Raw genomic sequence first — 22653 nt, 5'->3', positions numbered from 1 at the left:
TTGCAGTGAGCCGAGATCACGTCACTGCACTCCAGCCTGGGCAACAGAGCGAGACTCCGTCTCAAAAAAAAAAAAAAAAAAAAAAATTCCTGCTCGTAGATGTTCAGCATCCTCTCGATAACTGTGTTTCATCTTATTTCTGCAGTGCCAGGGCAATGGGGCTTTTCTTTGGGCCTCCCTGCAGGTGGCGCTAGGGAAGGTAGAGAAGGGAAGACAACTGCTGTTGCCTTCATCACTTCTGGAGCCGCTTCTACTGCCTTTCTCCCTCTCACATCACTGCCAGGGTCCAAGTGAGACCTACCCCCAGGGACTCATCCAGGCAGCCACACCAGTGGTTTGAAGTAGTCTTTATTTTGTAAACATCTGTGTTTAAAATAGATGAACCCTGCTTACAATTCATATATGGACCCAAGACACAGTACACGAAGTTCACCCGTCACAGGGAGATAGTGGGGGCTCAGGAGCAGGTGGCGTGCCTGGGGCTGGGTGGAGTCTCAATACAGCAGGTGCAGAGGTGGTGACGAGTAAACAGACCAGCAGAGCCTGCTCAACAGTCTGGGCCTCAAGACATGCCCCAGGCCACCAGAAGTTTAGGGTGAGCGTAGCTGCACCCTAAAATCCCGATTCTCCTTCTGCTCCCATACCTTTTCCCAGTCATGGCCCTTGTGGGGATAGGGCCTATTAGTCTATAGAATCCCGATTCCATGTTTTCCCTTCCAGAACCCCTAGGGTACAGTACAAATATAGTCCTCCTTTCCTGAAGGGGCTAGGAGAGAAAGACAATGAATGGCACCCTGCCTGATCTTCAGGGAAAGCTGAAATACTGGTCCACAGGTTGGAGCCACTGCCCAATATAACTTCTCAAGTCCCTGGCTGAAGACAGAGGGCTGGCATCACCCACCTCCCTAGCCCCAGTGTGATGTGGCATAGGTCTTGGTACTGAGGAGTCCATCCTCAAGGAAGCAACTCCAGCCTAGTCACAGCTTCATCCTAGAGTCAGCTCTCTCCATTTCTCATTAAGCAGTGATTTATAACTTCCTGCTCTCCTTTGCTTTCCACTATCTAACCCACACCCTGTCCCTAAGTCCTGAGCCACGCTCTCCTGCTGTTTCCTGGTTTGGTAAGTCAGGAGGAAAGGTTTGGTGGTTCTATCCCCACCTCTTTTTGGAGGAGTAAGGAAGTGGGGTTCTTATCCTTCACATATGTGTGCCCTGGATTTTGGTCCTTAGTTGATGAATGCTCAATACCCAGTTCTTTGTTTTGGCTGCAGCCACGCAATGCAGCTAATGTGTGGCTTAAGAACAACCCTCTTCCTAGGCCTCGCCCACCTTGGGAAGGCGGGCAGAAACCCCAGTAGGACTGGTAAATTACCTGTTCCATCTTCAAAGGTCCTCCTACAAGCTACTCTTGGGCCATATGGGGTTAAAGAAACTTCCTGAACATAGCACTCTGGAGGAGGGAGTCCTCTTCCCTCCACCTGTAGCCACAGTGCAGTTGGCAAACCCTCAAGCCTATCAGGAGCTAGAGGGCAAGATGAGCGCTTTGTCTTAAAGGCCGAAGAGAACAGCACCAAGCGTTTCTACCCAGGGCCTTCCTTCTCTCTTCCCATGAAGGATTTGCCCTTCTCCCATAAACTTTGGGTCCCAGGAGAACCTTGGTTGCTGAAGACTGGGCTCAGTCCTCTGGGAGTCTGAGGAAATGCTCTTCTTACCTAAGAAATGGAAGATGGGGCCCAGGAGGCCCTGCTGTTGCTACATTCCCCTCTGCTGTGCAAACTGCCATCCCTGGCCAGCTCTCCCTTATTCTTAACCTGATATAAGTCCTTCATTTCCAAATGCTGCCCTTTCTGGAGTACATGGTTGGCCTGACAGTGTCACTGACCCCAGGGCCTCCTTGCCCCTGGAGTACCCACAGGCCTTGGTCCACGTCTTTAAATTCAGGAGTCCGGTGGAGAGAAATTGTGTTCATGCTGCATGGGAGGTAGAGAATGGAGGTGACTTTTTATCCCTGCCACCCCTCATTTTGTTTCCTTCTCTGAAGCACCTGCCTCTGAGCTCAGTTCCCCCAAAGAGGCAGGCGGGCAGCCAAGCAAGGGCAAAGCTCTGGAGGGGAGTGGGTAGAGGTAGGGCGGCCCCAGGCTCAAGGACTCCCCGGTTGCCCTTTCCTTCCTACCTCGATGCTCCACTTTCACAGGTCACTGGGGAGGCAGGCCCATGGCACACAAGGGACAGTGGGGAGGGTAAGAGGAAGAAGCACCCTGTAGCCTTTGGCCCACCCACGAGGCAGGGTGGAGGGTTCTTCCTGGATCCAAGGGTGGAACCTCCCCACGAGACTGGGTCCATCCCCTCGGACAGGTTAGGAAGGAAGGAAAGCGAGCTGCAGCAGCCGCCATACAGCAGGACACACGGGAGGGGGTTTGAGGGGCTTTGATACGAAACGCACTGGAGGGGAGGGGTCAGAGAAAGAAGTAGGGGAAGAGAGAAAAAGCAGAGAGGAGACAGGATACACGGAGAAAGGAGGAGCTGAAAGTGGCCTGGACTCCAGCCCTGGCTGTTGTCTGGCGGGTGCAGGGTGGTGAGTCGGTGCTTGCAGCACATCGTGGGGGTCATAGCAGGCCTGTGGCTGGGGAAACAGGCTGAAGAAGACCACTCCAGGGTGGACGGGCTGGGGGCAGGGGCTGCTTGAGATGACAGCAGAGCCGCTCTCAGGGCCAGGCAAGGGGAGTAGTGGCTACTGATACTCAATAGGGTCATCACACAAGAGGACAGCAGCAGGGCAAAGCCCCGGCTCCCCTGTCTGCCCACGAGCCTCCTGAGGGAAGAGGGGTGTCGTGTGGGGTGCCCCACACAGGACTCAGCACCAGCAGGTTTTCGAAGAGTTCGCTGGGCCCTCGGGTTTGCCCTCCTCCTCCTCCAGCTCTGTCAATGCCAACTCATTGCTGGCACGCGTCCGGAGGCCTTCCAGCTCCTTCCTATGGGCCTGCAGCACCAGCTCCGTCAGACGCGTGAATGACTGGAAACCAAAGGGCACAGGTTAGTCCAGTGTCTCCTCCTCTCCTCTGGCAACCCTGCAGGGGCCCAAGGGATGAGGTCCATCTTATGGCTCCTCCTCCCGCCTCTGCTGGACTCGGCCTGAGAGCAGGTGCCTGGTCGCCAGGGCTCTCACCTCTTTAATGTTGAGGTTGGTGCAGGCACTTGTTTCATAGAAGTCCATGCCATACTCCTTCGCCAGCTGCAAAAGAAGGACATTTCTGAAAGAGAGTAAGGCAGGGGAGGGGCCCACACAACCAGGCACAGGCTTCTGCCACTGCACTTAACCATGCTGTGTTGTGACGATTTCTCAGAGTAGATAATTTCTCAGATGGGACTGGGAGCTCCAAGACAGGGTAGCAGAGAATGGGGGAAGATCCTCCACAAATACACCTCTCCATTCTTCCAGCTGCCACCCCACACCCCTCAACACACAATCATATATCAGGAGATAAAGACACCATCCATTGTGGCAGTGTGGCATCCTCATAAAAAGCATGGGCTCTGGAGTCCCACAGTCCCAGACCTGAATAGCAGCACTGCCACCGACGGCTAGCTGTGCAACCTTGGATAAGTTGTTCATTCTCTGTAAGCCCCAGCTTTATCTTCTGTTAAAGGAGACTGAGAGTGTCTCCCATCCATGGTTGTGGGATGATTAAATGGGGTCATGCACTTAAAAGCGTTTGGCTTAGCACAGTGCCACACATAGAGTGCTCAATAAATACTATCCTAGTAGGCTTTGCCTCTACTTTCAAATTGGTTGAAATGACCAATGTATTGGTCAATGACCATGTATTATATTTTATTACCAATCAGTTTCATTTTAATTACTAATGGAATGCTACTGACTAAGAAGGGAAAGGAAAACTCTTGAGATCCATGGACTGGGTGGATAACTTGTCTCAGAAATACCAATCCTAGTTGGGTGCGGAGGCTCACGCCTGTAATCCCAGCACTTTGGAAGACCTGGTGGATCACCTGAGGTGAGGAGTTCGAGACCAGCCTGGCCAATATGGCAAAACCCCATCTCTACTAAAAATACAAAAAAATTAGCCAGGCGTGGTGGCATGCACCTGTAATCTCAGTTACTTGGCAGGCTGAGGCGGAAGAATTGCTTGAACTCAGGAGGCAGAGGTTGCAGTGAGCCGAGATGGCACCACTGCACTCTAGTCTGGGTGACAAAGTGAGACTCCGTCTCGGAAAAAAAAAAAAAAAAAAGAAAAGAAAAAAAGAAAAAGAAAAAAATAATGACCAATATTTCTTTCTGCACTCTGGGAGGATGGTCTCCCTGCATGCTTGGACATTTCCTCAGTGCCATCCTCCTACCCTTTCTGCCCCCATGGCTTCTCCAACTGTGGCTCTTTGTCTCCTCATTTGCCTCCCTGGCTCTTTCCTGGGTAAGAAGGACAGGAGTGGGGGAGTGTGGGGTGGGATGGGAGATCATTTCCTGACCATAACATGGCAGCTAGGCCTGGATGCTGTCAGAGAAGAAGTTGACAACTTGAAGTCCTTCATCACTAACACCGGGATGATCTCTTAAGCAGAGGGCAATCCTGTATTTGGGGACCTGGACTTGGGAGAGTTGCTGCCTATGACATCTTTGTTTCTGGATGGACCCCGAATCTCTGGGCTTCTGTCCTGAAACCCAGAGAACAAGCCTTCCGAGGATGGCCACTCCCCCAGGGCCTTGGAGTGCTGGGGGCACTTGGGAGGACTTGCTGATGGGGAACCCACCCCTGGGTCCCCGTGCTCAGGACTGGCCCTGGAGGCCCAGCAGAGGACCTGGGGTGGACTTGCCTTTTCCCTCCACTTACCTGCTGCCCTTGCTCTCTTCCCACCTGCCGTTTCTGCTCCTCGTCGGCCTTATTCCCAATAAGGATCTTCTGGACGCCTTCTGGTGCGTACTAGGGACAAAGGATGGGCAGAATGGCCAGTGAGTGTTGCCCCCGGCCCCATTTTCCCCACAGAGTCTGCACTGCCTCCAGCCCACCACCAATTCCAGAGCCTTAGGGACAGGGTGAGCTGACTGGATGCAGGTGCCAGGCTTCCCCAAGTGCCATGGCTGACTTCAAGGGTATCATGGGGACAGCTCAGGGTAGAAGACACTCTGGCTAAGACTGGTGCTTCCTTGGGTTGGACCACTGGTATCAGAGCTGGAAAGGACATTGGATGTAAGTCCAGCCCTCATTCTAGAGGAATTGGGGACCTAGAGGATTCAAATGGCTTCCCAAGCTCCACAGCAATTGTGCAGAGCCAGCACTAGATCCCAATCTTGCAACTCCATCTGGTCCCAAGATTCCAGGAAAGAAGCTGCTCACAGGGAAGACTTGGAACTAATTCATTTCTGGGGAAGACACAGCCATGGAGGCCTGGCAGGGTATGGAGAGTGAGGGCATGGCAGCTTCGGTTTCTTCCCCATGTCTTACTCACCCAGAGGTCTTCATCCAGGGCTGTGGAAGGCAAAGCTTCCTGGAAGCATTTGCTCGCCCACCCTGAGAGCTCCGGCCTTCCCATCTGGCCCTCACCTTGCCTTCCCCGGTGAGGTACCCTCTCTGCGCCCCGGCAGTGAGGTGGCATCTCCTACCTCATCCACGTCACTGACCCACTTCATGATGTGCTGGTAAGAGCGCTCACTGCTAATGTCGTAGACCAAAAATATCCCCTGAGAGAGAGAGAAATAGAGAGATGTGATACGCACAGAGAGGGTGCAGTCATGGGGCCAGAAGGGCCGTGGAACCTTAAAGGTTGGGTCCCACTCTCCCTTCTCCCTGCTCAGCATCCAGAAATGTCTCTTCTCTCAGACCCCACCACTGCCGCCTCCCAGGCCCATCACAGAACTCCCTACAGCAGGAAGGCACCACATGCTATGACCAGGATATTTGACCCAGGATGGAGGGCAGAAATCAGAGGTGAGGGCAGGGGCTGCTTGCAGTGACTGAGCCATGAACAGTGGACGGACAAATGATCAGTGAACAGCTGAAAAATGCCCTGCACTCCTCCAAGCAGGCGAACCGTATTTAGGGGATCCGTGGCACAGACATCTCAGATACCCAGAGCTGGGAATGTGGGTGGCACCTTCCCACTTTGAAACCCTCAACGTGGTGGCTTACCTGGGCCCGCCGATAGTACTGCTTTGTGATGGTCTGGTATCTCTCCTGCCCTGCAGTGTCCCTGTGGGAGAAAGCCAGTCCCTCAGAGGAGCAGGGACCATGGGAACAGACAGGGAGGGGAAGAGCAGAGCTGTCCTCTTACAGGAAAAACTGGGGAGCTGCAGGGTGAAAAACCAGGGGTGCTTGGATCCCCATGGGGATCTGCAGTCAGAGGCCTGGTCATCTGTGCTGGTGCTGACCAGGCCTTCAGGGCCTTGGCCCCTCCTGCCAACTGCCCTCCTGGCAGACACCAGAAGCCATAGCCAGAACAGGCCTTGGACACCTCTCTGGAATCTGGCCACTGTGGCCAGATTTGTTTGGATGGGAGTTGGCAGGGGATGCTGCCACACCCCCAGTCCCTATGGGACCTCTGAAGGCAGTGCCCATACTGCTGTGGAATTGAGAGGGAGCTCTAAACCCTGGCAAAGGCAGTGCTTCCAGGACTCAGGCAGAGAGCCACAGCAGCACCCTCTGCTACTGTGGAAACTGCACCGTGCTGTTCTGAGGAACTCTCTCAGGGTCTCCCCCTAAATGATGGGGGGGTGTAGCCTCCTTCCTTCCAATCTTAACACAGTGTGGCACAGCCCAAGGGCAGAGCCTAATCCTGAGACAAAATTCCCCATGGTTAGTGTGCCAATTCCTTCTCATTCCTGCCCTTTGGTGCTTGTAGTCAATCCCATAAAGTTTCTTAGAGGTTGGAGATTAAGGCTCCTAGGAAGAGATGGGCTTCTGAGACTTTGCTTCTCGCCATCATAGAGGTGGCCAGTTATCCCAGGTGAAGCCTAGGAATTTTACACATGGCAGGGGCAGCTAAGGAGCAGCCCGAGGTACTCTCCTCCTACATCTGCCTCCTCCTCCTCCCCGCCAACTCACCAAATCTGTATCCGCACTTTGATGCCATCTACCTCTATGGTCTTCATCTTAAAGTCAACACCTGGAGAAAGGAAGAAAGCAAGAAAGTTAGAAAGGGCACCCATGAGAAATGAACAGGAAAGGACCATGCAATCAATCACACTTGAAAGGTTTCCTTTCAGTTTAATTTGGCAAAGGGATGAAGTAATGTAAAGGCCTTCTTTAAGCAGGAACTGACCTTAAGTATCTGAAGCTTTGAAAGGGGCTTTCCTTCCTCCCTGAGCTGAAAGTTGCCAAAAGTAAAGGGCCTGGGGGACCAGCAGGAGGAGAGTGAATCTGGGGACATCTACTTCATCACTGCCTTACTCAACAGACTTAAAACATGTCTCATTCTAGTCATGTGTGAAGTCTTCCTATTTATACTTCTGGAGTGAATGCTGTATTTATCCTTCCTGAAATTCTAATCTCTAGGAATAGCAACCCGCATTATTTGCCTGCTTTCTTCCCTCTCTCTCTCTGCCTTGTTAATAACCAGAAGGGGTCATAGTGCCAGACTGTGGAGAGAGGAGGGCTCTTCCAACCCGTGATCGTACCTGAAGCCTCAGCACCCAGCCAAGGCCCACCAAAAAGAAGGCCTCATGCATCTTGGTTGTTGACTCACCCATTCACCACAGGAGGTGCTGTGGTTGACTAGAAGGAGCATGGGCTTTGGCGTCAGGCCTGAGCTTATCTCCTCACTCTGGCCACTCCTAGCTCATTGCTATAACATCAGGCACCTTGCTTCACTGAGCCTCCATTTCCGCCTCAGTAAATGTCTTCATCAGGGACGTTACCAGTATCTCAGAGGGTTGCTGAGGGGGCCGGATGAGATACAGCACCTGACCCAATTGACTACAGCTGTCATGAGCTAGTGCAGGGCTGGGTACATGCGGGTGCTTGTGAGTGACTGTCATGGGACCAGATGAAGAGGCAGTGGCATGGCATGTCACTGCGAGAGGGAGAGGAAGCACAGTGTTCCCATGCTTCTTCATCCAAGGGCTGGAGGAGCTAAGCTGCCACGAGACACAAGAAACACAAGGGATTTGACAAACGTGTCCAGGGCAGAAACATATTGGAGAAATCTGCAGCAAGAGAAGTCAGCACCACCAGCAGTAGCCAGCTCGACTCTGAGTGACAACAGAGAGATGAGGGAGGTTGTTTTGCTCACCATGCCTCTCCTCAACCCTGACTATACCCAGGCACTATGCCCAGGGATTCAAGGGCTACGTCTGGTGGGTGAATTAAGCTTACGTCTTTGTGTACTCCCTGGAGCAAGGTCAGGAGTGGCAGGATCAGCCACGAGTTTCAGATGGGAACATGGTAGACTTCTGAACCGTCTACCACCAGCTGCACTGCCCGGCCCAGGAGGCCTGAAGGTGCCAGCATCCCCATCACCACTGCCACTCCACCTCTGCATCAGTTATTTGCCAAATGGGAGACATCTTGCCTTATCCGTGCTGTCCCCAGCTTTCTACAAAGGCAAACAAATTAAATTCTGTCTTTCCTTCCCACCATCAAGACCAATCATCATTTAAGTACAAGGGGAAAAAGATGCAGAACAGACAACCTGAACTAAATCGATTTGGTCAGATGTGAATCATTTTTCGCCTGCCCAAGCTGATTCATACCCATTGAGCTGTACTTTTCCAAATGGGCAATGCCTGGCAGCCATTCTTCCGTGTGTGCAGAGAAAGAGTGAAGAGGAGGAGGGAAGAAGGAAGGAAGGAAGGAGAGAGGCATCAGGCCATGGGAGGCAGTAGTCTGCTTATTCCTGCCTGGATCAGTAGTTATCAGGCACCTGTTTCTCCCCAGTACCTGGCATAGAAGGGAATCAAGACATTCTTGTTTCATGATATAGCACCTTCTCCCAAGAAGAACGAGAAATTTTCTCCAATTTGTAATATACCCGGTTTATCCTCACACTAGCCTAGCAAACCTGGCCAAGGACAGTGCCTTGTGCAAAGCCATCACAAGGGGGACAGGAAGAGAGGTTTTATTTCCTTTATCCCACAAACGTTTACGGGAACTTCCTATGTGCCCTGCGTAGTGCTCAGTGCAAACAGAGCAGTGAAAAAGACGTGGCCCCTGCCCCCAGAGAGCCTAGCGGAAAGGAAACAAGGGCTCAGAGAGGTCAACGGCTAGCCAGGGTCAGCACAGCACGTGCAGAGATTCCAACACAGGTCCAGCTATGCCAGAGCCCATTCTGCCCCTTGCACTGGTTCTTAGGGGAGCGAGAGGAGAGTCATGTGTAGTTGGCTAGGCATGGAAGCTCTAACTCTGCTTAGTTTCCTGTTTGCCTGTGGATGCTTGAGAAGGACTTTGCTAGGAGAGGAACTTCCAATATTAAGGTGAATTTTTCCCTGTGAGAGAAGAGGGGATGGAGGGAGACACGAAAGCAGGCAACTGTCCCCAGAGACAGGACTGACAAGGAGACAGGGTACTCCACTGGAAGTGAGGCTGGGTGGTGACTCCTTCCCTCCTCCCTTACTTCTTAGCTATGTGGCAGGGGACCAAGGCTGGGGAATTTTGGGGCTCACAGCACTCCGTGGCCTCACCCACACCCCACCATCTTGCAACCTAGGTCTCACTGGCCACCTGGGAACGTGTTTTATTCACCTTTTGGCTATCCATATGCATTCACATATGATGGAAGAAACAGACTAAGTCTATGTCTTCTGAAGGATTTTCCTTCCTCCCTCCCCACCCATACAACCTTTCTTAAATTTAAAAAAAGGTTAACAGCCCAAGGATCTTCAAGAGGAATCTATTGCTTCTGCGCTGTGTTCCCACACAGCCTGGGCCTTCTGCTGTGTCCACCTACCAGTCAAGCCCTGGCCCCAGTAACCCGTGCCCATCGTGGCTCCTTCCCTCTCCCTACGTGGCTGTTGGTTTTTTCCACTGCTGAGCACTGCAGGACAAAGTCAACACACTGGCCTTATTGAGGCCTCTGCAGACGGATGCTTTCTCACCTTGGCCAGCCCTCACAGCTGCTTAGCAAACTGTTTATTCACATGCGTGTTCACCTATCACTGTCCTCCCACTGAAGGCTTCAGCTCCAGGGCACCCCCTCCCCACCCCTGCTCCCCACCCCTGTACTCTCAGATGTTTTATGGCCCAGATGAATGCCTTTCCTCTGAAGCCACCTCCTTTCTTCAGGTTTTCCTCTGTTCTCTCTGCCTTCCCTCAGGGAAGAGTCCTCTATCCACATCTCGCCTCTTTTGGGTCCTCATCAGCCCCACCTGGGTGCACACCCAGAGAGCCCTTTTTGTTGCATCTTTAGTATCCGTGGGAAGAAGAGATATTCTCCATCTATCTCTGCCTCCAGTGTTTTAACATTCTGGCACCTCTAAGGGCATATTTCTCAAATTTCCAGGTGCATGAGAATCACGCAGGGATTGAGTTAAAATGCAGATTCTGATCCGGTAGGTGTGGGGCAAGGCCTGAGACGCTGCAGGAAGCTCCCAGGTGAAGATGATGCTACTGCCCACATATTGCCTGAGTAACAAGCTGTTCTCAAAGTGTGTCCCTGGACCCGCAACATCAGCATCACCTGGGACTTATTAGAAATGCAAATTCCGGCCACATGCAGTGGCTCACGCCAGTAATCCCAAGACCTTGGGAGGCTGAGGCGAGTGGATCACTTGAGGTCAGGAGTTTGAGACCAGCCTGGCCAACATGGCGAAACCCCCATCTCTACTAAAAATATGAAAATTAGCTGGTCATGCTGGCAGGCACCTGTAATCCCAGCTACTCAGGAGCGGGTTTGGGATGCGGGGCTGAGACAGGAGAATCGCTTTAACCCGAGAGGTGGAGGCTGCAGTGAGCTGAGATCGTGCCACTCAGCCTGGCCCACAGAGGCAAGACTCGATCTTCAAAAAAAAAAAAAAAAAAAAGAAGAAGAAGAAAGAAAAGAAATTATTGGGGCCTCTACCTCAGATGTATAGAATCAGGCACCTCAGTAGGGGCCCCGCAGTCAGTTCAATAAGCTTCCTCCTGGGATTCTCACACTGCATAAGTTTGAGAAGCTACATTTGGACAAAAAGTTGCCACCTTGAAGTGTCAAGAGAGGGAGCACAAGAGTTCTCTGTTTCTCCAATGTGTGCTTCTGCAGAGCGCTTCAGCCTTTAGAAATCCACCTAGGGTGACTTTTTTTTTTTTTTTTTTTTTTTTGAGACGGAGTCTTGCTCTGTCGGGCCAGGCTGAGTGGCAGTGGGGGCCGGATCTCCAGCTCACTGCAGCTCGCCTCCGCGGGTTTATCATTCTCCTGCCCACCTCCTGAGTAGCTGGGACTACAGGTGCCCCCACCTCGCCCGGCTAGTTTTTTTGTATTTTTTGGTAGAGACGGGGTTTCACGGTGTTAGCCAGGATGGTCTCCGATCTCCTGACCTCGTGATCCGCCCCGCTCGGCCTCCAAAAGTGCTGGGATAACAGGCTTGAGCCACCGGCGCCCCGGCCACCCTGGGCTGACTTAACAACAAAACAAAAACAATGACCTTGACTCTGCCTAGACTACTGAATCATACATTTGAGGCTGAGGCTCAGAAACCAAACCTGTATGTTTAACAGCACTGTGGGTAATACTAGATAGAAGAAGGTTCAAGAGCTATATATGTCATGGAAGAAACATCCATTGGCCTGGAGTCAGAAAGACCTGGTCCAAATCCTGGTTCTGGCACTTGCTGTGTAACTTCAGGCAAGTCTTAACTTCTCCTAGCTTTGTTTTTTTTTTTTTTTTTTTTTGAGATGGAGTCTCACTGTGTTGCCAGGGATGGAGTGCAGTGGTGCAACCATGGCTCACTGCAGCCTCAATCCTCCAGCACTCAAGAGATCCTCCCATCTCAGCCTCTGGGTAGCTGGGACTACAAGTGTGCACCACCATGCCCAGCTAATTTTTTTTTTAGTTTTTGTAGAGATGAGGTCTCCCTGTATTGCCTAGACTAGTCTTGAACTCCTGGGCTCCAGTGATCCTCCCGCCTCAGCTTCCCACAGTGCTGGGATGATAGGCATGAGCCTCTGCACCAGGTCCATTTTCTTAAGTGTAGAAGGAGAATACCACTTCCCTCCCAAGGACTGTGGTGGGATAAATTAAATGATGTCTGTGAAGCACTGACAGTGTAGTCCTCTCACTCCTACCTTCCCTCTGCTGAATAAAGGCTTCCTGGGGAGTCAGGAAAACCAGCCCAGAGAACCCTGAAGTGGAAGGCATTAGAGTCCCGGTCCCTGCTATCCAGCTACCCTTGCCAGCCAAGGGACTACAGCATCAGCAGCATCAGAGAGTGTGTGAGAAATGCACATTCTCAGGGTTCGCCCAGCCCTACTCTTTGGCACAAGGAAGTTTCAGAACCACACCCAGGTGCATAGTGCTTATCTTTATAGCACACCCCTGAGCTATGGAATCCCTCAGCTCTTATGCGGGTCCCATGAAGTAGGCAGAAGTAGGTATTATCATCGTGAGCCACAGGGAAGCCAAGTAACTGACTCATGTTCCCACATCCCACAGCTGAGCTAGACGGGAAAGGTGGTGTCTTAAAACCTACCCAGGGTATACTTCACTCGGCCAGAGGCTTCCCAACCCTGGGAGGCTGAGGAATCTTACCACCTTTTCCCGCACACCCTGGCATACCTGATACCTTTTCTTTTTTCTTGATGGAGTCTTGCTCTGTCACCTAGGCTGAAGTGCAATGGCTCGATCTCAGGTCACTGCAACCCCTGCCTCCTGGGTTCAAGTGATTCTCTTGCCTCAGTCTCCTGAGTAGCTGGGATTACAGGCACCCAACACACCCAGCTAATTTTTTGTATTTTTAGTAGAATCGGGGTTTCACTGACATTATGCAGCATCTAGAAGTGAGGCAGGGTGCACACGGGGAGAAGCCTGCTGCTATGGTCTGAAGGTCTGTGTTCCTCCAGAATTCCCATGTTGAAACTTAATTCCCAGTAAAGTGCTGGTGGGAGGTGAGGACTTTGGGAGGTGACTCAGTCGTGATGTGAGAGCCCTTATGCGTGGGACTAATGCCCTTATAAAAGAGGCCTGAGGGAGTTGTTCCCTCTTCGGCCATGTGAGGATGGAGCTAGAAGGTGCCACCTTTGTCACAGAGACTTCTGGTGTCAGCCTTCACCAGACGCTGAATCTGCTGGCACCCTGATCTTGGACTTCCCAGCCTCCCAAACTGTGAGCAACACATTTCTCTTGCTTTAAATTACTCAGCTAAAGGCATTTTGTTACAGCAGCCAGCCCTAACTGACTAAGACACCCACCATAGCCTATTTTCTCCTTGCTCCTTGGCATGGTTCATGATTCCAGTAAGTTCATATTCATCACCCTGACAGTGTCCCTATAAGACAGTCTACTTCCTTTCTTGGGTACAGAAAGAAATAGGGCACAGAAGTGTTAAGAAACAAGCAAACCACCTCTACACAGCTCTGGCAGAGGTTCTCGGAGACGCTAGGAGCCCCAGGAGGAGAAAGTCAGAAAGACGGGCCCTCTCCCAACCAGGTACCCAAAGCATGGAGAGCAGCTGATTGTTTTTCCCGGCACATCAGATATGCCCATCATGGTGCCAGCCACACCCTGTGGACCTTTCTGGCTAGAACAACTCAGCCCCAAACCTCAGCTCAGAGAAGCAGGGCTGGGTGCAGCATGTTTTTTGTGGAGAAGCAGGTTCACACTGGACCATTAACAGGTTTGCTGGTGACCCACAGGGTGACCTGGCCAGCAGAGGCAAGGAAGCTTAGCTAAGCCAATCAAACCAGCTCACTCCAGGTGGGGCAGAGGGGACTGACCAGTTGGTAATGAGCAGGGCATGAGGTAGACAAACATGCAGAAAGAAGCAGAGAGGCCTAAGGATGATGAACATGCTGACTGCAGCTGGGGCTGGGGACAGTGGATCCTAGCACAGCCACAGGTCCAGACCAGACTCCAAGTTCAGCCCATGGGTATCCGCATGCACCTTTTCTTAGTGAACCTGAAGTGCCTCAGGATTGGCCACTGCTGCCTAATGGCTCCCCCAAGCTGGTGGGCTAGATGCTTCAACAAGGGGGCTGGAAGGAAGACCCCTAAACCATCGCTCCCTGCCCTTACTGCCCCTATTTTAGTCTTCTAGTCTCAATTACACAAAAAGAACCTAAGGGGCAGAGAATACATTTTGTGGTTGACAAAGCATTTGTTTTGTTTGCTTGTTTTTTAAATCTCTGCCACATAGTGCCAGCATAGTGCCAGGCATAAAGAAGCAATTCCGCTGGGCGCGATGGCTCAAGCCTGTAATCCCAGCACTTTGGGAGGGGCCGAGACGGGCGGATCACGAGGTCAGGAGATCGAGACCATCCTGGCTAACACAGTGAAACCCCGTCTCTACTAAAAAATACAAAAAAACTAGCCGGGCGAGGTGGTGGGCGCCTGTAGTCCCAGCTACTCGGGAGGCTGAGGCAGGAGAATGGCGTAAACCCGGGAGGCGGAGCTTGCAGTGAGCTGAGATCCGACCACTGCACTCCAGCCTGGGCGACAGAGTGAGACTCTGTCTCAAAAAAAAAAAAAAAAGAAGCAATTCCAGGCCAGGCACGGTGGCTCAAGCCTGCAATCCCAGCACTTTGGGAGGGGCTGAGACGGGCAGATCACGAGGTCGGGAGATCAAGACCATCCTGGCTAACATGGTGAAACCCCGTCTCTACTAAAAATTACAAAAAACTAGCCGGGCGAGGTGGCGGCGCCTGTAGTCCCAGCTACCCGGGAGGCTGAGGCAGGAGAATGGCGTAAACCCGGGAGGCGGAGCTTGCAGTGAGCTGAGATCCGGCCACTGCACTCCAGCCTGGGTGACAGAGCGAGACTCCGTCTCAAAACAAACAAACAAAAAAGAAGCAATTCCAAAACAAATTCCAAGTAAATAAATAAATAGGCCAAGCACAGTGGCTCACACTTGTAATCCCAACATTTTGGGAAGACGAGGTGGGAGGATTGCTTGAGCCCAGGGGTTCAAGACCAGACTGGACAAGAAAGTGAGACCCTATCTCTAGAAAACATTAAACAAACAAACAAACAAAAACCCAGGTATGATGGTGTCCACCTGTAGTCCCAGCTACTTGAGAGGCTGAGGCAGGGGAATCACTTGAGTCTGGGAGGTTGAGGCTGCACTCCAGCCTGAGTGACAGAGCAGGACCCTGTCTCAAAAGAAAGAAAAAAAAGCAATTCCATGAGGGGGATCTCCCCCCAACCCCAGAGAGCATAAGAAGGGCTGTGTGCCCGAGGCTTAAGAGCAGGGGGACGTGTCCTGCCACCTGATGCCTCACAGACATTGGCAAGAAAAGCTCCTCAGTGAAGTGATGGTGCCATGCAACCATGGCCTGAGGCAGCCCTGGGCCCCATCCTCATCCTGCTCTGACTCTGGCTGTGTGGCAGCTGCCAGGCCACAACTGGAGCTCAAGGGTGCTGGGAGAGTGTTGCTGTTTGAGAACTGGGAAGACAGGCAGGGCCCTCCTCTGGGCACGGGGGGCAGGGGCAGGATAGAGGGATGTAACAGGGGAGACACCCGGCACTTATGTGGCTCCTAAGCTAGCTCGCCTTGGGTAGGCAAACAGGGAAGAACTTGGTGCCTCCCCAGTTCAGCAGTGGAGGTGCTGTGACGCTTACAGAAAGGAGGAGGCAGGGCACATCCACACTAAAGAACACTCCTTCCCATCACTGTCTCCCTCCCTAGAAAGCCCTAGAAAACATGGAGGAAGTATGGCTCAAGACACAGAGTGGCCTGGCCATTAAGAGCACAAATAGGAGGTCAAGTTTGGTTCTAGTCCTGCCTTTATCACTCATTACCTGCACGGTGTTGGGGAAGCCAGTTAGCCTATCTTTGCCTCAGTTTCCTCACCTGTAAAGTGGGGGTGACAGAGAATTCTCAGAGAATTTTTTTTGAAGATTGTGAGATAAGGTGTGAAACCCATAACACAGGGTCTGGCACACGGAGCTTTATTAAATGTTAGCAGAAGCAGCTCTCAGGCCCCTTAGGGAAAGATGAGATTAGCGAGCGCAGAGCTGCAGGAGGAGAAATGGAAAGAGCTCTAGGATATAGAAGGAGGCTTATGTTGGGGAGAGGAAGGAGAGTGGGGCAGAGATGAAGCCCGAGCCAACACTCAGCTGGAATGTTTCAATGAAAAGAGGAAATGACGCCCCCTGTGGGCCCAGATGGCTCCCAGAGTCTGGCTACAACCTAAATTCTGGCACAGGTAAGGTGTGCCTACTAGCGGGCCAGCACCTCATGGGTTAAGGGCAGGTGCCAGCTTGCCTGCCTGCCAGCCAAGCACCACATGCTTCAGTGGAAACAGGGCTGCCTCTGGGTGCCAAATGTTATCACCAGGATCAATCACAGCCCAAAGGACCAGCAGTGCGACCTGAGCTTTTCATTAGTAATGAGACTCCACAATGAAGAACAACCTAATACACCTGAAACCCAAGGCAGACACCCAATCCCCGGGGCCAGGCCAGCTCCAGTTACCAAGCACAGGTCCCAGGAGTGCCCCAGCCCCTCCCACTGCAGGAAACCAGCATGTGCAGGCCATGTGCACCTCCTGTGGGTTGTGGCAGGAGATCACCTCTAAAGAGGTCACCCTGTGCAACCCTAAAACACCAGAAAAGACCCCATTCACACAGGGATCCCGGGAGCTGATATGGTTTAGCTGTGTCCCCACCCAAATCTCATCATCTCTGGTGTATGCAGAGATGAGGCGTCAGTGCCTTAGACTAAGGTCCCTGTTGCCTGTTGTTCAAGGTCAGAGCTGGTATCAGATGATGCCCATCAGCTCAGCCAGGTTGCTGGAGTGACCCTCCAGGGCCACCTCTGCAGCAAGGGCACTCTGGAGTAAGGAATCTCTAGGGCTCAAGCACTCCCTCCAGCCTCATCATCTTNGGCGACAGAGTGAGACTCTGTCTCAAAAGCAATTCCAGGCCAGGCACGGTGGCTCAAGCCTGCAATCCCAGCACTTTGGGAGGGGCTGAGACGGGCAGATCACGAGGTCGGGAGATCAAGACCATCCTGGCTAACATGGTGAAACCCCGTCTCTACTAAAATTACAAAAAACTAGCCGGGCGAGGTGGCGGCGCCTGTAGTCCCAGCTACCCGGGAGGCTGAGGCAGGAGAATGGCGTAAACCCGGGAGGCGGAGCTTGCAGTGAGCTGAGATCCGGCCACTGCACTCCAGCCTGGGTGACAGAGCGAGACTCCGTCTCAAAACAAACAAACAAAAAAGAAGCAATTCCAAAACAAATTCCAAGTAAATAAATAAATAGGCCAAGCACAGTGGCTCACACTTGTAATCCCAACATTTTGGGAAGACGAGGTGGGAGGATTGCTTGAGCCCAGGGGTTCAAGACCAGACTGGACAAGAAAGTGAGACCCTATCTCTAGAAAACATTAAACAAACAAACAAACAAAACCCAGGTATGATGGTGTCCACCTGTAGTCCCAGCTACTTGAGAGGCTGAGGCAGGGGAATCACTTGAGTCTGGGAGGTTGAGGCTGCACTCCAGCCTGAGTGACAGAGCAGGACCCTGTCTCAAAAGAAAGAAAAAAAAGCAATTCCATGAGGGGATCTCCCCCCAACCCCAGAGAGCATAAGAAGGGCTGTGTGCCCGAGGCTTAAGAGCAGGGGACGTGTCCTGCCACCTGATGCCTCACAGACATTGGCAAGAAAAGCTCCTCAGTGAAGTGATGGTGCCATGCAACCATGGCCTGAGGCAGCCCTGGGCCCCATCCTCATCCTGCTCTGACTCTGGCTGTGTGGCAGCTGCCAGGCCACAACTGGAGCTCAAGGGTGCTGGGAGAGTGTTGCTGTTTGAGAACTGGGAAGACAGGCAGGGCCCTCCTCTGGGCACGGGGGGCAGGGGCAGGATAGAGGGATGTAACAGGGGAGACACCCGGCACTTATGTGGCTCCTAAGCTAGCTCGCCTTGGGTAGGCAAACAGGGAAGAACTTGGTGCCTCCCCAGTTCAGCAGTGGAGGTGCTGTGACGCTTACAGAAAGGAGGAGGCAGGGCACATCCACACTAAAGAACACTCCTTCCCATCACTGTCTCCCTCCCTAGAAAGCCCTAGAAAACATGGAGGAAGTATGGCTCAAGACACAGAGTGGCCTGGCCATTAAGAGCACAAATAGGAGGTCAAGTTTGGTTCTAGTCCTGCCTTTATCACTCATTACCTGCACGGTGTTGGGGAAGCCAGTTAGCCTATCTTTGCCTCAGTTTCCTCACCTGTAAAGTGGGGTGACAGAGAATTCTCAGAGAATTTTTTTTGAAGATTGTGAGATAAGGTGTGAAACCCATAACACAGGGTCTGGCACACGGAGCTTTATTAAATGTTAGCAGAAGCAGCTCTCAGGCCCCTTAGGGAAAGATGAGATTAGCGAGCGCAGAGCTGCAGGAGGAGAAATGGAAAGAGCTCTAGGATATAGAAGGAGGCTTATGTTGGGGAGAGGAAGGAGAGTGGGGCAGAGATGAAGCCCGAGCCAACACTCAGCTGGAATGTTTCAATGAAAAGAGGAAATGACGCCCCTGTGGGCCCAGATGGCTCCCAGAGTCTGGCTACAACCTAAATTCTGGCACAGGTAAGGTGTGCCTACTAGCGGGCCAGCACCTCATGGGTTAAGGGCAGGTGCCAGCTTGCCTGCCTGCCAGCCAAGCACCACATGCTTCAGTGGAAACAGGGCTGCCTCTGGGTGCCAAATGTTATCACCAGGATCAATCACAGCCCAAAGGACCAGCAGTGCGACCTGAGCTTTTCATTAGTAATGAGACTCCACAATGAAGAACAACCTAATACACCTGAAACCCAAGGCAGACACCCAATCCCCGGGGCCAGGCCAGCTCCAGTTACCAAGCACAGGTCCCAGGAGTGCCCCAGCCCCTCCCACTGCAGGAAACCAGCATGTGCAGGCCATGTGCACCTCCTGTGGGTTGTGGCAGGAGATCACCTCTAAAGAGGTCACCCTGTGCAACCCTAAAACACCAGAAAAGACCCCATTCACACAGGGATCCCGGGAGCTGATATGGTTTAGCTGTGTCCCCACCCAAATCTCATCATCTCTGGTGTATGCAGAGATGAGGCGTCAGTGCCTTAGACTAAGGTCCCTGTTGCCTGTTGTTCAAGGTCAGAGCTGGTATCAGATGATGCCCATCAGCTCAGCCAGGTTGCTGGAGTGACCCTCCAGGGCCACCTCTGCAGCAAGGGCACTCTGGAGTAAGGAATCTCTAGGGCTCAAGCACTCCCTCCAGCCTCATCATCTTAAGAGTCTCAAGCCCGGGCATGGTGGCTCACACCTGTAAACCCAGCACTTTGGGAGGCCAAGGTGTGAGGATCGCTTGAACCCAAGGAGTTCAAGATCAGTCTGGGCAACATAATGAAACCACGTCTAGGCAAAAAATTAAAAAATTAGCCAGGTGTGGTGGTACACACCAGTGGGCCCAGCTACTCAGAAGACTGAGGTAAGAGGATCACCTGAACCTGAGCCCAGGAGGCTGAAGCTGCAATGAGCTGAGATCACGCCACTGCACTCCAGTCTGGGAGATAGTGCAAGACTCTGTCTTAAAAAAAAAAAAAAACAGGCCAGGTGTGGTGGCTCATGCCTGTAATCCTAGCATTTTGAGAGGCCAAGGCAGGTGGGTCACCCGAGGTCAGGAGTTCGAGACCAGCCTGGCCAACATGGCGAAACCTCATCTCTACTAAAAATACAAAAATTAGCCACGCATGGTGGCAGGCTCCTGGAATCCCAGCTACTCGGGAGGCTGAGGCACAAGAATCACTTGAACCTAGGAGGCAGAGGTTGCAATGAGCCAAGACTGTGCTACCGCACTCCAGCCTGGGGGATACAGTGAGACTCTGTCTCAAAAAACAAAACAAACAAACGAACAAACAAAAAACAGTCCTAAGAAACCAATACTACCTATAACTTCCCTCAGGGAAGAATGGAAGTCCTCTAGGAACATTCATTCATTCCTTCATTTGTTCATTCATTCATTCAAACTGTTATTGAATGCTTACAATGTGCCAGGAACTAAGCTAGGTACTAGAAGACAAGCTATGAACAGCACAGAAAGATCCTTTTCATCAGAGCTTCATTCTAGTGGGGAAGACAGATGTAAGTAATGAATACCTAATTTCAGAGAGCCATATGTGATAAGAAGCAACTGCAGGATAAAGTAGAGAGTGAGGAGACTCCAAGCACAAATGACTTTAGACTGGCTGGCCAGAGAAGACATTTTAAAGGAGGTAACATTCGAGCTGAGACCTGAACGACAAGAAGGTACCAGCAGGGAGATCCAAAGAATCAGGTAGAAGCAGCAGCAAAGATCCTGTGGCAGGACACATTTCAGTCAAACTCACAGTTCCTAGGAAGAGGGTCAATGGTACTGTCTCCTTTGTTACAAAAGGGGAACTGCAGCAAGGCCCCTCCCTTCTCTCAGGTCTTGTGGGGACCCTCACATGTGCACCTGCATCTGTACTGCTTACTGCGTGTCTTCTAGCATCTGGCCTAGTTCCTGGAACACAGTCAGCATTCAATAGCACTTACACTTGTCTGGAGGCGCGAACCTGAAGAATGCACCAAGAAACTTCTCAAATGCCAGTAAGGCCAACTTCAGAACTCCCCGCTCCTATGTGATGCTGAGATCTCTATACACTGAATAAATGCCATGCGTAAAGCCCACCGTTCCTGTGTACATAGTAGGTACATAGTAAGTATATGGAGTAGATAATCAGGATCAGAGTTCCCCTTCCCCCACTTTTTTTTTTTTTTTTTTTTTTGAGACAGGGCCTCACTCTGTCACCCAGGCTGGAGTGCAGTGGTACGATCTCGGCTCACTGCAACCTCCAACTCCTGTGTTAAAGTGATTCTCCTGCCTCAGTGTCCCAAGTAGCTGGGACTACAGGCATGCTCTATCACACCCAGCTAATTTTTGTATTTTTAGTAGAGACGGGGTTTCACCATGTTGACCAGGCTGGGTCTTCCCCTTGCTTTTCCCACTGCCTTTTGCACAGACCTCGCTAGAGCCTTGGTGACATGTGCAGTGTGCTCCAGCCACCCCATCTCACTCCCCATTGGCAGCTCCTGGAACTGGGTGTCGCCTCCCTAAGCCTGCTACTTAGGCCAGCGGGCACCACAGAGGCGGCCAATACCCACCAGGCTACTGACCACTCACTCCTCCAGCCTCTTTCTCAGGCAGGGCTGTGCTGACTGGTAGCAAAAGGTTCAGGGAAGAAGAGACTGGGACATGAAGACTCAGAAGCAAACATCTTAGAAGGGGGCTTCCAGATGCACCTGCGCTCACCCACAGTCAGCAAAGCAATCTCCTAACAAGGGGCTTCTTGAACTTCAGCTGGTATGACCATGGTATAGCTACTCCAGCTGGCCCTAGCAAAGCTGAAGAGGAGCAGCCCCTCCTCGACGTGTTCTCCACAGCACCTCCTACAGGGAAGAGCATGTGTGCTTCCCCCACCCCCATGGCCCCCGGAGACTCCTGCTTCGTCTTCCAGACTCCACTCAAATGTCACTTCCTCTTCGAAGACTTCACCAGCCTCCCCGGGAGGGATTTCTCCCTCCTCTGTGATTCCAAATCATCCTGACATTTCTTTGGCATAATATTCTGCTTGTTTGGATGTCTGATTCCCAGCTACACTGCCAGCTCCCAGAGGGCAAAGCAGCATCCTGTTCATTTCAGACTCTCACTGCCTGGCAGCAGGTAGATCACTAAATATTCAACAAAGTTGAGTAAATAAAAACAAAAATGAATGAGCGAGTGAATAAATGAGTGAATGAAGTCAGCACATACCTAGAGAAAAGATGGGCAAAGAGAAAATTTTAATCAGGGAAGAACAATTAGAAAATAACCCACTTTTAGGCCGGGCACGGTGCCTCACGCCTTTAATCCCAGCACTTTGGGAGACCAAGGTGGGCAGATCACGAGATCAGGAGATCGAGACCATCCTTCCTGGCCAACATGGTGAAACCCGTCTCTATTAAAATACAAAAAATTAGCATGGTGGTGCGCACCTGTAGTCCCAGCTACTCAGGAGGCTTAGGCAGGGGAATCACTTGAACCTGGGAGGTAGAGGTTGCAGTGAGCCGAGATCTCCACTGCTCTTCAGCCTGGTGACAGAGCAAGACTCTGTTTCAAAAAAAAAAGAAAGAAAAGAAAAGAACCCACTTTTTTTGTTTTTGTTTTTGAGACTGAGTCTCACTCTGTCACCCAGGCTGGAGTGCAGTGGCGCGATCTTGCCTTGCTGCAACCTTCACCTCCCAGGTTCAAGCAGTTCTCCTGCCTCAGCCTCCCAAGTAGCTGGGATTACAGGCACCTGCCACAACACCCGGCTAATTTTTTGTATTTTTAGTAGAGATGAGGCTTCGCTATGTTGGCCGGGCTGGTCTCAAACTCCTGACCTTGTGATCCGCCCACCTCAGCCTCCCAAAGTGCTGGGATTACAGGAGTGAGCCACCACACCGGGCCATAACCCATATTTTAAAGCCAACTGTTAGCCCTTTCTATAGTTCATGGTGCCATGGTCACAGAGTTCTCAGTAATTTTTTTTTTTTTTTTTTTTTTTTTTTTTTTTTTTT

The 22653-nt window shown here is 51.8% G+C and overlaps 1 protein-coding gene across 2 annotated transcripts in view; it reads right to left on the bottom strand.

Moving 5' to 3' along the window:
- Positions 1-331: 331 nt before the first annotated feature.
- Positions 332-22653, bottom strand: part of RAB15 (RAB15, member RAS oncogene family) — a 31026-nt gene continuing 8704 nt past the window's right edge. For both annotated transcript variants that reach the window (XM_017892428.1, XM_017892429.1), the window contains 6 exons: positions 7052-7112; positions 6140-6200; positions 5614-5691; positions 4844-4933; positions 3166-3231; positions 332-3012 (listed from right to left, as the gene is read on the bottom strand). In XM_017892428.1, the coding sequence (XP_017747917.1) occupies positions 2854-3012; positions 3166-3231; positions 4844-4933; positions 5614-5691; positions 6140-6200; positions 7052-7112 (515 nt within the window). In that variant the 3' untranslated portion in view covers positions 332-2853. The remainder of the gene's footprint in view (positions 3013-3165; positions 3232-4843; positions 4934-5613; positions 5692-6139; positions 6201-7051; positions 7113-22653) is intronic.

This window comes from Rhinopithecus bieti, unplaced genomic scaffold, assembly GCF_001698545.2.
Source record: "Rhinopithecus bieti isolate Rb0 unplaced genomic scaffold, ASM169854v2 scaffold_20892, whole genome shotgun sequence".
NCBI classification, from domain to species: Eukaryota; Metazoa; Chordata; class Mammalia; order Primates; family Cercopithecidae; genus Rhinopithecus; species Rhinopithecus bieti.
The sequence above is the reverse complement of the archived record's forward strand: the minus strand, read 5'-3'. Positions and strand labels throughout refer to the sequence as shown.